This window comes from Pseudophryne corroboree, chromosome 6 (genome assembly GCF_028390025.1).
Source record: "Pseudophryne corroboree isolate aPseCor3 chromosome 6, aPseCor3.hap2, whole genome shotgun sequence".
Taxonomy (NCBI): Eukaryota; Metazoa; Chordata; class Amphibia; order Anura; family Myobatrachidae; genus Pseudophryne; species Pseudophryne corroboree.
In genome coordinates this window covers 64,910,635-64,924,913 of record NC_086449.1, presented here as the reverse complement: position 1 = coordinate 64,924,913, position 14,279 = coordinate 64,910,635, and the positions used below count along the sequence as shown (strand labels likewise).

General features: G+C 39.0%; 1 protein-coding gene across 1 annotated transcript in view; it reads left to right on the top strand.

Moving 5' to 3' along the window:
* Window positions 1-4,271: 4,271 nt before the first annotated feature.
* LOC134934267 (oocyte zinc finger protein XlCOF22-like) overlaps window positions 4,272-14,279 on the top strand; it is a 141,989-nt gene continuing 131,981 nt past the window's right edge. Inside the window, exon 1 of the mRNA XM_063929739.1 lies at window positions 4,272-4,777. Coding sequence (XP_063785809.1) covers window positions 4,272-4,777 — 506 coding nt within the window. The remainder of the gene's footprint in view (window positions 4,778-14,279) is intronic.

Genomic DNA, 14,279 nt, shown 5'->3' with positions numbered 1-14,279 from the left:
CCTCTGGTACCTGTACAATTTATAACGTATCTGATTGTGACTAGCAATATTTAAATGTTACTAATATGCCCCGCATGGACATCATTTAATATTGCTGAGTACCAGTAACGACTGCTGATTAAATATATACGTAATACCAACTTACATAAACGGTGTGGAACACTGTGGTATCAACATCACATGGGATATATTGTAATCCATCTATCATGTATATGTATCTGAGCATCAGTAATAACAGTAATTGGTGTCAGAGATTACTAAGATTTAAATAGACAGCTTCTAATACAGGGCAGTGGAATTACCCACCCTGGCTTATCCCCATTAGTTTCTTCTAACACAATATCATATTAGCATTTCCTGCACCATATGACATTTTAGAATTAAAGGCATAAGTTACATATTTAGCAACATTGTGTCACTCCTCAATTTATAATATTAGAATCAAGTAACCATAATCACAGCCTTAGGGGCAGTAGTGGAGATCTTTTGTTGCACATTCTTACATAAATAAAACTTGGTTACAATTTGATGTAACAGTTTGTAACTTTCAAGCAAGACAGCACATCTCCCTCTATCGCAGGACAGTAGGCTCAAATGAATATGAAAACTGCAGGTCTCATATAAGTATAGCACTGTCACAATGCTGCGCAAATATATGTATGTGAATGCACAATTGTAATAAACACAGGAAAATATATGAAGGGAGAAACACATTAGCTTTGTTTTTAAATCTTTATTCACATTCGTTCAATTTCTGTCACCTTCTATTTACTGTCTCTTATTCTATAAATTTTAATATTTCGCTCTATTTTCAATAAAGGACAATTGAGTCCCATATAAATGTATAATAAAACAAACCTCTACATTAATTAAGGTTACTGAGCATTTAAGCCCTTATTTTGATACTGCTGCTGGGGATATATATGTGTTATAACAATAACTGTATCAATGATTCAGTAGTTGGATGAGTGCACCTTAAATTTATCTGGTTTCTTTTTCTTTTCCCCCTCCTATGGGGATTTGACTCCATATCCTTGTTTAAACCAGTTGGTAGCACCTTTATGAGCCTTTGAACCTTTTTTCATGTATGTATGTATATATATATATATATATATATGTGCATGTGAATCCCTATAACAGGGTTTAATTAGATATAATTATAGGCACTCCAACTTTGTCACTTACAACATAACTCATAAATCTCGGTGCGGGTTACTCTCCAGACCTGGTGAAAGGTTTTGCCTGACCAGTACTGGAACTTTTGGATATATATATATATATATATATGTCTTGTCTGTTTATGTTATGTTATAATATCAAGTATATATACTGTTAATATGTCATAATTTACCAGTGAATCATTGTGAAGTTCCTGTTGATATGTAGAACAGCTCTTTCTGCTGATACTCTGCCTAGACAATAGGTGACTCCTAAACAAAAGGTCCCTTTGCTGACATAACAGGAGGCCAGAGGCTGCTGCTATGTAATTAGGATGCAAGGGGTTTCCCTGTAAGGGTGTAGTTAGCATTTCCCATTGTAGTCAGTGACTTTAGGAATATTGACACCTCATTTACAAGACAAGGAGCTGGGCACGAGAAGCTGATGTGCTGAATGACTATATACTAATGTTATGTGACCCTAATTTACATGTGTAAGAATTCCTTCTGCCCATCCTGGTAACTACTGGGGAGAGATGGGGAGGAGTGACTATAAATAGGCTGTATCAGGCCACTGATAGCTGATGGAGAAGCTGCTGGATGAGTTACTGGTTGGAGAGCTGGGAGGATGGAGCAGTAAGAGAGAGATAGAGGAAGAATCTCCAGAGTAAGGTGATTATATTATAGATTAGGATATATTTATATACAACATTTGCAGATATTATATTGTAGATATTGTCTTGTTATCAATAATTAAAAAGGATTACCTTAGCAATGGTTATATAGTTAGTAAAGCAATATAAATTGTTTATATTTAAAAAGGATATACAGGTTGAGTATCCCATATCCAAAATGTTTGGGACCAGAAGTATTTTGGATATCTGATTTTTCTGTATTTTGGAATAATTGCACACCATAATGAGATATCATGACAATGGGACCCAAGTCTAAGCACAGAATGCATTTATGTTTCATATACACCTTATACACAGCCTGAAGGTCATTTAATACAATATTTTTAATAACTGTGTATTAAACAAAGCTTGTGTACATTGAGCCATCAGAAAACACTATCACTATCTCAGTCTCACTAAAATAACTCTGTATTTGGGAATATTCCATATTTCGGAATATTTGTATATGGGATGCTCAATCTGTACTACTATAAGCTTTAGATTTTATATTATGCATTATTTATTAATATTGTTTTGCAAAAACAACCCCACAAAAATAATGAAATATAAGATTTATATTACATTATCCACATGTTTCTATGAGTCACAGTGTAGTTAGATATTCATGAAGCATTATACAAATGAATGTAAGCTCATACTAAATGTGTAAATATATTGATGGACATTTATAGTTTGTCTCCTAAAACCTGCAGAAACAATCTAGTTGTCACATAATCTTACAAACAAACAATCTGCTGAGCAATTAGTACAATTAAGGCCCAAATCAATGGATCATTTGTGTGGCAGCTATACATTGTTTATCAGTCATGTATCATGTGTGTATAATATAGCTGTATATACTCTGTCAGTCACCCAGTGTGTTACACAGAAATTCCCTTTTTACCCTTTAAAAATCAGGTATTTCATGTGACAATGATCACTATATCCTATGCAGACATCACACTGAGCAGAATGACTGGGTAGGCACATAACTTTTCAGGAGGTGCCAGGAGGTGAAATATTGGTTGTTGCCAGCACTTACACATACACACACATAAGTATTCACATATTAATTACCAATAACCCAGAAACACCCAGATCTTCCCCTCATTCAACAGTGACTACCCGCTTAACTTATTCCCCAATAATCCCCCCAGCACCACCTGTTGCTGAAAAGGGATCTGCCCTTCTAGCTGCAGTGTGCTGCCCCATGCTCACTCCTCTCACCCACAGATCAGAGGAAACAGGGCCCACCTTGTGAGTAAGAGCCATGGAGGGATGTTGAGCAGGTAGAGGAGGTAGGGTGGAACATACACTGTAGTATGTGCCTCTTACTCTTAGTAGCCTGCTGCACTGCAGATCCTCTCCAGACTCCAGACGGGGCTCTGCAACTACTATGGCAGAAACAGGAAGGGCAATGGAGAAGGTTGCCCTATTCAGGGCAGGCATCTGGAGGCAACCTCCTCTGTTGTCTTCAGTAGTTCTCCCACTTTTACTATCATATGATCACATTTTCCTCATTACAATGGTGTGTGCAGAGAAAATGGTGGCATCCTGGTGCATCAGATGAAGGTAGGTGTGACAGGATCACTAGCATGTGTTATCCATCTATGGTCAGTGCAGGAGGTCAGTAATGTATAATCTGCACATTCTGAGGTGAGAGTAGGAGGATTATACAATCATTATGGAAACATTTAGAGATCACGTCTTAACTGAGAGTTTTTGCCCAGTGGGTAGGCACAATGATGATGTGAACATCGCTGGCAGGAAAATTGTTCTGTGCATACACACTGAGTGATTTTCACCTGGCCCAGCAATGTTCATGGTGGTGAACCACTTACCACAGTAGGAGACTGTGGAAAGTGGTTCACTTGTGCGGTAAAACAGGCAGATGGACGGCTTCTGCCAGTGAAGATGTGGGAGCACGCATCAGCACTCACTGCTCATCACCCGGCCATACACACTAGGAGCTCAAAATATCAAAATCCCCCAGTGTATATGGACCTTAAGTATTGGTATCTTCTGCAGGAATGTAGATGTCTCTGTGCGGCACATGTAACTGGAATTGGGGATATAACAATTTGACAACTTACATATATTTTAAAAGAATGGTAAAAGATTGGATCAAATTTCTCAGTGTACATAAATATAATGTGATATAATGTCATGTTCCTTACACAATATAACATTATTACTGTGCAAACAGATTTATAACAGTAACCTTTATACTTTAAAATGTGATCTATCTCTTGTAGGACAAATAAGGAGCAAGAATCCCTCTAAGAATATAAGAAGATATAATAGAAAGGGACATTGTTCTCTAATCAAGCCAACTACAGACATTACTTCTTAAGAAACCTCTTAAGGATTCTCAAAAACATTATTTTTTTCTGTAAAGGAGAAACCTTATAAAGCTAATTTTTATCTCATCTAATACATGATGAGTTTCACTAGAGAGAAACTACATCTGTGCTCTGAGTGCGACAAACGCTTTACATGTAAATCAGCACTTCTCACACACCAGAGGAGTCACACAGGAGAGAGACCATTTACATGTTCAGAATGCAGCAAGTGTTTTTCCCTGAAGTCAAATCTTGTTAAACATCAGAGGAGTCACACAGGAGAGAAACCATATAAATGCTCTGAATGCAGCAAGTGTTTTTCCCTGAAGTCAGATCTTAATAACCATCAAAGGACTCACACAGGAGAGAGACCATTTACATGTTCAGAATGCAGCAAGTGTTTTTCCATTAAGTCAAATTTTGTTACACACCAGAGGAGTCACACAGGAGAGAAACCATATAAATGCTCTGAATGCAGCAAGTGTTTAGGTAGCAAGGAAGGACTTGTTATACATCAGAGGAGTCACACAGGAGAGAAACCATATAAATGTTCTGAATGCAGCAAATGTTTTACCCAAAGGTCACATCTTGTTAGCCATCAGGGGTATCACATTAGAGGAACCATATAAATTATGTGAATGCAGCAAGTTTGTAACTAGAAAGAGAACACTTACCAGTATTAATCACATGGGGAGTCACTCTGATTGCCTGACTGTAGGATGTTTGATAAATATGTTATCTTGTATCACTTCAATATAGTGACAAGTGAGGACATTTTATTTTCTGAATGTCACAAGTGTTTTATATATAAATCAATGTTATTAAAGACCAGAGAAGAGAAGAATCTATAGTTGTATAATGTATAATGTAATAAACAATTTTCATGGTAAAACTCCCCAATATTGCCTGAAATGATTATTTATGTATTTGTAATTATAATTCTTACACTCTCATCACATAAGGAGCGCTACTACTGACACCTTCTACATTAGTATATAAATAGAGCTGAGAAGAGATTCTCGGTGCAGTGCACTGGCTTAAATCAGATTTTTGTTATTTTCACAAAAGTAAGATTATCCATATTAAACAATATCATCAAACAATTAGAACAATTAGAACATAAAATGAAGTAACTAAAGTAATAAATAGGGTATAAAAACATAAAAAGAACAATGTGTCTGGTGTAAGTGTTGATGGTGCATCTGGTAGTGCCACTGATCTCTGTAATATACAGATGTTCTGCTCATGCAGGTGCTGGGACTAGTAGAGGAAAGAGATCTCTATCCAGTAGAGAGTTCCAGCAGCTTCTCATTCAACCCCCATGAGTGCATGTAACACGTGTATGCTAACTTAGTGTTGCTGATAGCAGAGCCTTAGAATGCCAACTAGCTGATTACAAAAAGGTAATTTATACCATATACCCATCAGTATATGTGAACCATAGAATGTTCCAATTTATCTTATAATAGAGGAATGATCATCATAGAAACTGCAGAGTGATATTAGCATCAGTTTATATGTGGGAAATACTAACCAGCAGCCTAGCATTCTCTTTTTCATATATATTAATTCATTCACCACAGGGAACCTATTGAGTACAAGTCAACAACTGATACTATACTTGGGATTACCTCATTTAAATGTGCCCTTAATAAAGCCAGATCAATTATTGGGATCATATTCTGACAGCACTAACTAGTTCCAAAAGGACATAGAACCTAGGATAATTCCATTGACTATGCAAGACATTGCACAGCACATTGGATTAAAATAGTGTGGTCTTTTAACATTATATGTCACACTGTGTCTTGCACTTGTCCTTATTGATTTTAAAATTTCACAGTTATTGGTTCTTTTAACATAATGGAAATAAAAGTTATATTTTAATTGTTTGATTATTTAGTTCTAGTGCGCCACCCAAAGTCCAATCTTTTCCCTACCTTTCAAAACTTGTTTCATATATTGGCAACATTATATAGTGTGGCAGCACCCCCAAAGTTTGACCTGATATAAGGCGGTACAATATATTATGGGGTATTCTGTTTGCAATTTATGTACACTTCAATAATAGTGCAGTAGATTTCTTACTTCCCTTTTCCCGTTTATAATACTAATTGGCTGAGACTTCAGCATTTCTAGCTACTACTTGCACAGTTATTCATAGTCTATATTCAGTACTGTATATCAAACAAAATAATTAGATTTATATCAGATATACCAGAATATCTTCTTTTAGTCTAGCAAAGGATTTGGATGACAGACGTGAAAGACTGAAAAACAGTCAGGACTCAGCTTTTGGAAGTTAGATCTATAACTCAGACTCAGCCAATAGAGATTGGTCGGATGACCTCTTTTCATTAAAACAACTACTGATCAAACAAGGGAAAACTTGGTGGAATAGACTGATGTTTGACAGTTATATCAAATATAACATCACTCCACGAGGGTTAAGACCATGAGTGTTCCTGAACATTTGAATTGGCAAATATGGATCATAAGAAGGAGTAAAAAATGACATTAACACAGTGTTCCAAAGATTTAATAAAGATATTAATCAAACATGATGAGATATTGTTAGCACAATATGCACAGGAAATTTCAGCTTTGGGGGGAAAATTAAAAATATTTAAAACGGTTGACAAATTTCAATCCACATATAATAAATATAATAAAGAAGCGGAGGACATGGAGCAGGAGGTCATAGAGATGAAGAAAAAGAAACTCTCCAGGGATAAGAATGATTTCGCCCAAGAGAAACATTGGGGATGATAGTGTATGGCGTGAACAGGGCCACAAGGCACTAGCCACACCCACACAACACTGGTCACACCCACACTGCACTAGGCACACCCACACATCATTGATCACAGCTCCTTCTCTTATCTCAATAGACACGTGATAATTTACATACCTAGTCCCATGTGGCACCTAATCTGACCCTGTCTTTAGATGTCATAGAATATGACCACAATCCACATAGAAGTAATCAATAGTTGTAGTGTCAGGATCTATCATTGTACTAGTCACAGCTCTTCTGCTGTGATTATTACTCACCCGTGAAGTGCACCATGTCAGGTTCTGTCATTAAATCAGAACTATTATGAATATTTCCCCAAAGAAGGATCTGTATGAGACAAACACTTCACTGAAGCTTTATAGTCAAATGATATAACAGCACTCCTGCTTATAGGATTCCATATATTCCTCAGCTCAGATGAGCCCAAAGTAAAGAGAGAAGAAATATTAATGTAATCCACAGGAATAGAGTATTCCTAATAAGCAAAACAGGCAACACATGTGTGAAATGTTATTGATATATGTATGTAATGTGGAATATCAATAAAAACTCATGCAATGTAATAGACACAAATAATTTGTATAAAACCTCGGTCACGGAACTGAGTCACCCAAATATAGATTCTCTATATCCAGAAACAAATAAACACAGAACTGTGAGATGCTATGACCAGAGATTTCTATATTAAAATGATCATATTCCCAAAGCACCACCAGTATGATAACTAGGGTAAGGCAACTAGGGAACATGCCCTGGGACCAAAGATCCAGACCAGGGTTGGCATTCGGGCACTGTAGTATTTACCCACCTGAGGATTCACAAAGTCACCTACATTTTGCTCCCCTGCTGGTGGATTCTTCCCTCATACACTGATCACTGCTCCCAAGAGGCTACAGGGTCCATATTGATGGTGTGCTGCAAGGTGGGTGGGTAGGTAGAATGGACATCATATGTGCGGGCAGGGATCCTCTATAAGAGAATACAGCCCTCAAACAGTGTCTACTGCTTGTTTTAATATTTGGCAGACCAACATAGTTTTAGCATTAGATGGATGGGTGGAATAGGGTGCCTGGGTGTGGCTACTGGCAGGCAATTTAATGGTCATGGCTAAGCATAGCAACCAGATATATCAGCATTATAGCAGAATGCACTGTGACATTATTATGTGATATATTGAGCTGTGGGCACTACAGTCTTCTCCTTTTTTTTTTTCTGGTAAGTCCTTATATCAGATATTTGCAAAGTGATATAAACTGACAAATTAATCTAATAATTAGCATTAATTAAAAAAAGGGTTTATTCCAATTTGCATTTATTTTTGTGTGTGAGGTTATTATCACATTTTTTATAGTAAGCTGCTAAAACTGGTAGAACTTCTGTGGGTATTTAACGGCACTCCAAAAAAAGAAATGCTTTCCCAGCTAAAACTCCAAATGTTTAATATTATTTGTGCTAATTCTATATCTCAGTGGCGTAACTAGAAATTTTTCTCCCCCAAGCCAAAAAATTATTCGGCTCCCCCCCCCCCCCTTCATGCTCCATAATTGGGAACAGGAAAGGGATAAATATGAGCGCGCCGAAGGCGCGCGGAGCAAAAAGGGAGCGTGGTTTCGTTGGAATGGGCGTGGTTTCACATAAAGGGGCGTGGTATTGCAGGAAAAGACTACCTTATACCCCAGTTTTGCAACCTGCATGCCCATACGTTGGCCACCACAGGAAAGAAAAATAATCCTGATTCATGCCCCTTACATTATTTGTCATTTTTCCTCCTTATAGTAATGCCCAGTATACATTATGCCACATACTGCAATGGCCCTTAGACATTATGCCGCACTTAATAATGCACGACACAATATGCACACACTGTAATGCCCCCGACACATTATGCCACACACCGTAATGCCTGTGACACATTATGCCACACACCGTAATGCCTGTGACACACTATGACAGGAATCGCAATGCCCGTTATACATTATGCTACACACTGCAATGCCCCTGATACATTATAGCACATACAATGTCTGTGACACATTATGACACCGCAATGTCCGTGATACATTATGCCACACACTGCAATGCCCGATACATTATAGCACATACAATGCCTGTGACACATTATGCCACACACTGCAATGACCTTGAGACATTATACAACAATGCCCGGTGTATAGTATACCACACACCGTAATGCCTGTGACACATACCGCAATGCCCTGCCCGTTATACCCTATGCCACATATCGCAATGCCCGTTATGTATTATGCCACACTGCAATGACCCTGAGACATTATACCACATATCACAATGCCCGTAATATAGTATACCACACACCGTAATGCCTGACACATTATGACACACACCGCAATGTCCGTGATACATTATGCCACACACTGCAATGACCCTGAGACATTATACCACATATCACAATGCCCGCGATATAGTATACCATACACCGTAATGCCTGTGACACATTATGACACACCCCGCAATGTCCGTGATACATTATGCCACACACCGTAATGCCCATTACACATTAAGTCCTACAGTAAGGCTTCTATATACTTTTCAATTACCTGCTCGTTGTCAGGGGTTTCATGCACTGGGTGTCATGCTCGTTGCCAGGGGTTTCATGCTCTTGGTTCCATGCACGGTGCCAGGGGTTTTCATGCTCAGGGTGTCATGCTCGTTGCCAGGGGTTTCATGCACTGGGTGTCATGCTCGTTGCCAGGTGTTTCATGCACTGGGTGTCATGCTCGTTGCTAGGAGGTAGTCCTTGTTGCTAGGGCTGTGAACCCAGTGCCAGATATTCCCCCACGGTGCCAGGTACTCACATGCCCCAGTGCCAAATATAGCCCCCCCCATGTGCCAGGCACACATATACCCCCCAGTGCCACATATGCCCCCAGCACCACATATTCCCTTCCAGTGCCACATATGCCCCCAGTGCCAGATATTCACCCCAGTGCCAGATATCCCTCCCCGTGCCATATATGCCCCCAGTGCCATATATGCCCCCAGTGCCAGATATTCCCCCCCGTGCCATATATGCCCCCAGTGCCAGATATTCCCCCCCAGTGCCATATATGCCCCCAGTGCCAGATATTCCCCCCCAAGTGCCATATATGCCCCAGTGCCAGATATTCCCCCCAGTGCCATATATGCCCCCAGTGCCAGATATTACCCCCCAAGTGCCATATATGCCCCAGTGCCAGATATTCCCCCCAGTGCCATATATGTCACCAATGCCAGATAATTCTTTCCCCCCCCGCCGCTCCTCCGCTCCCCCGCTTTTTGGAGGAACACGGAGGGCACAGCTTGCCTCTCCTGTGTCCCTCCTGCTGCATCATCTCCGGCGACCGCGGGTCTAATAGGGGGAAGTGCCGTCCGTGAGCCAATTAGAGCTCACGGACGGCACTTCCCCCTATTAGACCCGCGGCCGCCGGAGATGATGCAGCAGGAGGGACACAGGAGAGGCTGTGCCCTCCGTGTCCCTCCAACAAGCGGCGGAGGGAAGGAGAAAGCAGACTGACATGCGGACGCTCGTCCGCATGTCAGTCTGCTGTAAATCAGTGGCGCCCCCGCAGCCCTCGCCCCCAATCCACCGTGAGGACTGCGGGGGCAGTAGTTACGCCACTGCTATATCTATAGTTATGGTGCAGTGTGTGGTGCCCAGTAGCTCACTATTAGTAGTATTGGCAAAAGTACAGGGAGCTGTGAGTGACTGTACAGGAACACTTCAAAAACAAAACATTTTGTTTAAAGATTAAGCAATTGTATACATTTTATTTTACATGCTATTGAGAGCTAATACCTGAATTGCAAGAAAGCAATTCGTCCATTGCCTGTATCACTGTGTAATGCCCTTTTATAAAATCAAGTATATTTACTCATGTTGTCAATCATGGATCAATCTATAGAACAGTATTAACCCAGTTCACAGTACTATCACTTGTATCACTTTTTTTTAACCTATACTAGTCATAAAATATTCTTTAAATTGTAATAAAGGATATTCCAAATCCAAACAGTGTTTGACTATCTCAAAGAATATGACTTTATATAAATAGTCAGGTAGAAAGTTACTGGTTAATGTGTTGCTGTGTTACCAAATGGAAAATAGCTAACTCTCTTACACCCCCGGCTGTGGAAGGAAATGGCAGTTGCAATCCAAAATATAAAATGTGGAACTGATATGATGTCCACAACATGCGTTCCTTGGCTCAAACAGGTCACTTCCTATTTCTCTCCTATAATAGTGTTGCCTTAGCAGCAAATCTACAATGAAGACCTGATCAATGTCTCTTCCAAACAGTGGATGGTGAGACATGACTCCTGCTTCATCTCAGTTTAGAATTGAATTGGCTTCTAACCTAAGATGCTATTACTAGGCAATCTCTGTGGTTATTAAATCTGATTCCATAATAGATTCTGTATGGTTTTTACTGCTGTGCTTTATGGAACTTTCAAAGTTGTTGGATTATTCCATCTTCCTTTTTTAAAATAGTGAAAAGCTTTATATTTGCTAACTTGATCTGTTATTGACATACCATGGACATCTACATCATAAAAAGATGGTCTTACACAAATTTAAGACTCCTCATATCCTTGATTGGCATTAGACAATAACAAGCAAAACCTACGATTAACTCATTGTGACTCAACATTTAATACCTATAAAAAATGTATCCAAGTTATAAATGAAAACTACTTGTTTGGGGTGCATCTAATGGAAAAAAATCATTAAAAATCTTTTTCAAAAATTCATTTATAGGCATTAAATTCACTATGCACATATGTCTAAGAAAAGCATACTTCCTTGTCCCTGATGACCGGGGTTTTCCCCAAAACATTGTTGGACCCTAATGAAGGACAAAGTTTTACATTTCTTTCAAGCATGTGAGTGCCACCTTTATACTATGGCTATATATATATATATATATATATATATATATATATATATATATATAGGTAGATAGATAGATACTGTAAATATATATAGTTAAATATCTAAGTGCATAAGGAATATAATTTATTTTATTAATACAATATACTCGCATCATACAGGTACAGCTATTCCTATCATATAATATACCCTAACCCTCTATCCATTTTGTTTTATAAGTGACTTTTCTACAGATATTAGTTGACTTATCAGTAGAGATGACCGGGTTCGTTTCCTCGGGATCCGAACCCCCCGAACTTCACCCATTTTACATGGTTCCGAGGCAGCCTCGGATCTTCCCACCTTGCTTGGTTAACCAGAACGCGCCCGAATGTCATCATCCTGCTGTCGGATTCTCGTGAGATTCATATTCTATATAAGAAGCCGTGCGTCGCGGCCATTTTCACTCGTGCATTGGAGATTGAACGGAGAGGACGTGGCAGCATTCTCTCCCTGAAAAGCTCCGTAATCTGTGCTCAGTGTGCTGCAAATATCTGTGCTCAGTGTGCTGCAAATAATCTGTGCTCAGTGTGCTGAAAATATATATGTTCTCTGCCTGAAAACGCTCCATATCTGTGCTTAGTGTGCTGCAAATTACTGATCAGTGTGCTGCATTGTGGGGACTGGGGACCACCAGTATAAGTGTATACATGATGTGGCCATTCACTGGTACCTGGTGACAGAACGTATACTGGATTCCCCCACAATGTAACTTTATATCTGTCATCTATATAATAATTATAGTATTACAGTACAGTAAGCCATTGCTGTATCTTGCAGCTCTGTGTCACTGCAAGTATCCATTCCATATCTATGTGGCATTTTTGTGATCAGTATATATAGTATTACAGTGCAGCATTTTGGTGACTAACAGTATATAGTTGTGTACAGTAGACCATTGCTGTAACTTGCAGCTCTGTGTCACTGCAAGTATCCATTCCATATCTGTGCAGCATTTTTGTGAGCAGTATATATAGTATTACAGTGCAGCATTTTGGTGACTAACAGTATATAGTTGTACAGTAGGCCATTGCTGTATCTTGCCGCTCTGTGTCACTGCAAGTATCCATCCATTCCATTTTCTTCCAGTGATTTGGACCAATAATACCATTGATTAGAACAAATAATTCCAGTGATTTTGTCTTTTTCTTCCAGTGATTTGGACCAATAATACCACTGATTAGAACAAATAATTCCAGTGATTTTTTTCATTTTCTACCAGTGATTTGGACCAATAATACCATTGATTAGAATGAATAATTCCAGTGATTTTGTCATTTTCTTCCAGCGATTTGGACCAATAATACCATTGATTAGAACAAATAATTCCAGTGATTTTGTCATTTTCTACCAGTGATTTGGACCAATAATACCATTGATTAGAAAAAATAATTACTGTGATATTGAGGTGTTTGTGTCGCTTACCTTAGCCATCCAGCGACCACAGTGCACCTCTTTTTCTCTTTTCTTCGCATCATGTGCTGTTTGGGGCCAATTTTTTTAAGTGCTATCTTGTCTGACACTGCAGTGCCACTCCTAGATGGGCCAGGTGTTTGTGCTGCCCTCTTGGGTCGCTTTGCTTAGTTATCAAGCGACCTTGGTTCAAATTTTAGGACTAAAAATAGTATTGTGAGGTGTGAGGTGTTCAGAATAGACTGGAAATGAGTGGAAATTGTGGTTATTGAGGTTAATAATACTATAGGATAAAAATTACCCCCAAATTCTATGATTTAAGCTGTTTTTGAGGGGGTTTTGAAAATAAATCAACCGAATCAAAAACACTCCCGAATCCGACACAAAATTTTCAGGGAGGTTTTGCCAAAATGCGTCCGAATCCAAAACATGGCCGTGGAACAAAATCCAAAACCGAAACAGAAAACCCGAAAAATGTCCGGTGCACATCTCTGCTTATCAGATACATGTATCTTTAACAGAGTTTAGCAGACTCATTGTGTGTTATAGAATTGGAATTAGCACCAAATAAAGCTAGCCAGCTTCTAGCTGGCACCTTGTCCTAATATGAGCATAATAGTGTACTCCAAGATTCATGAAATCAGTGGGAGCGTTAAAAGAATTGGGTGTAACCATGCATTATAAAAATAAGTGAATCGCCATGTTTTTCTCTGTTGAAGTCTTTGACCCGGGGTGAAAGGATGTGCCTCTCAGCCTGTATACGGGTGTGGTCTTTTAAATAAATAATTAATTGTTTCATACATTTGACTTCAATCTTTTATTTAATTGCAACAAGGAATGCAAATGGTTAAATTAGGATTCAACAGTTGGGTGCTCGCCAATAGACTCTACATCAATGCGATTCATAATTCATCTCACACCTCCCCCGGAGGTGGGGAATGTCTCCTCAAA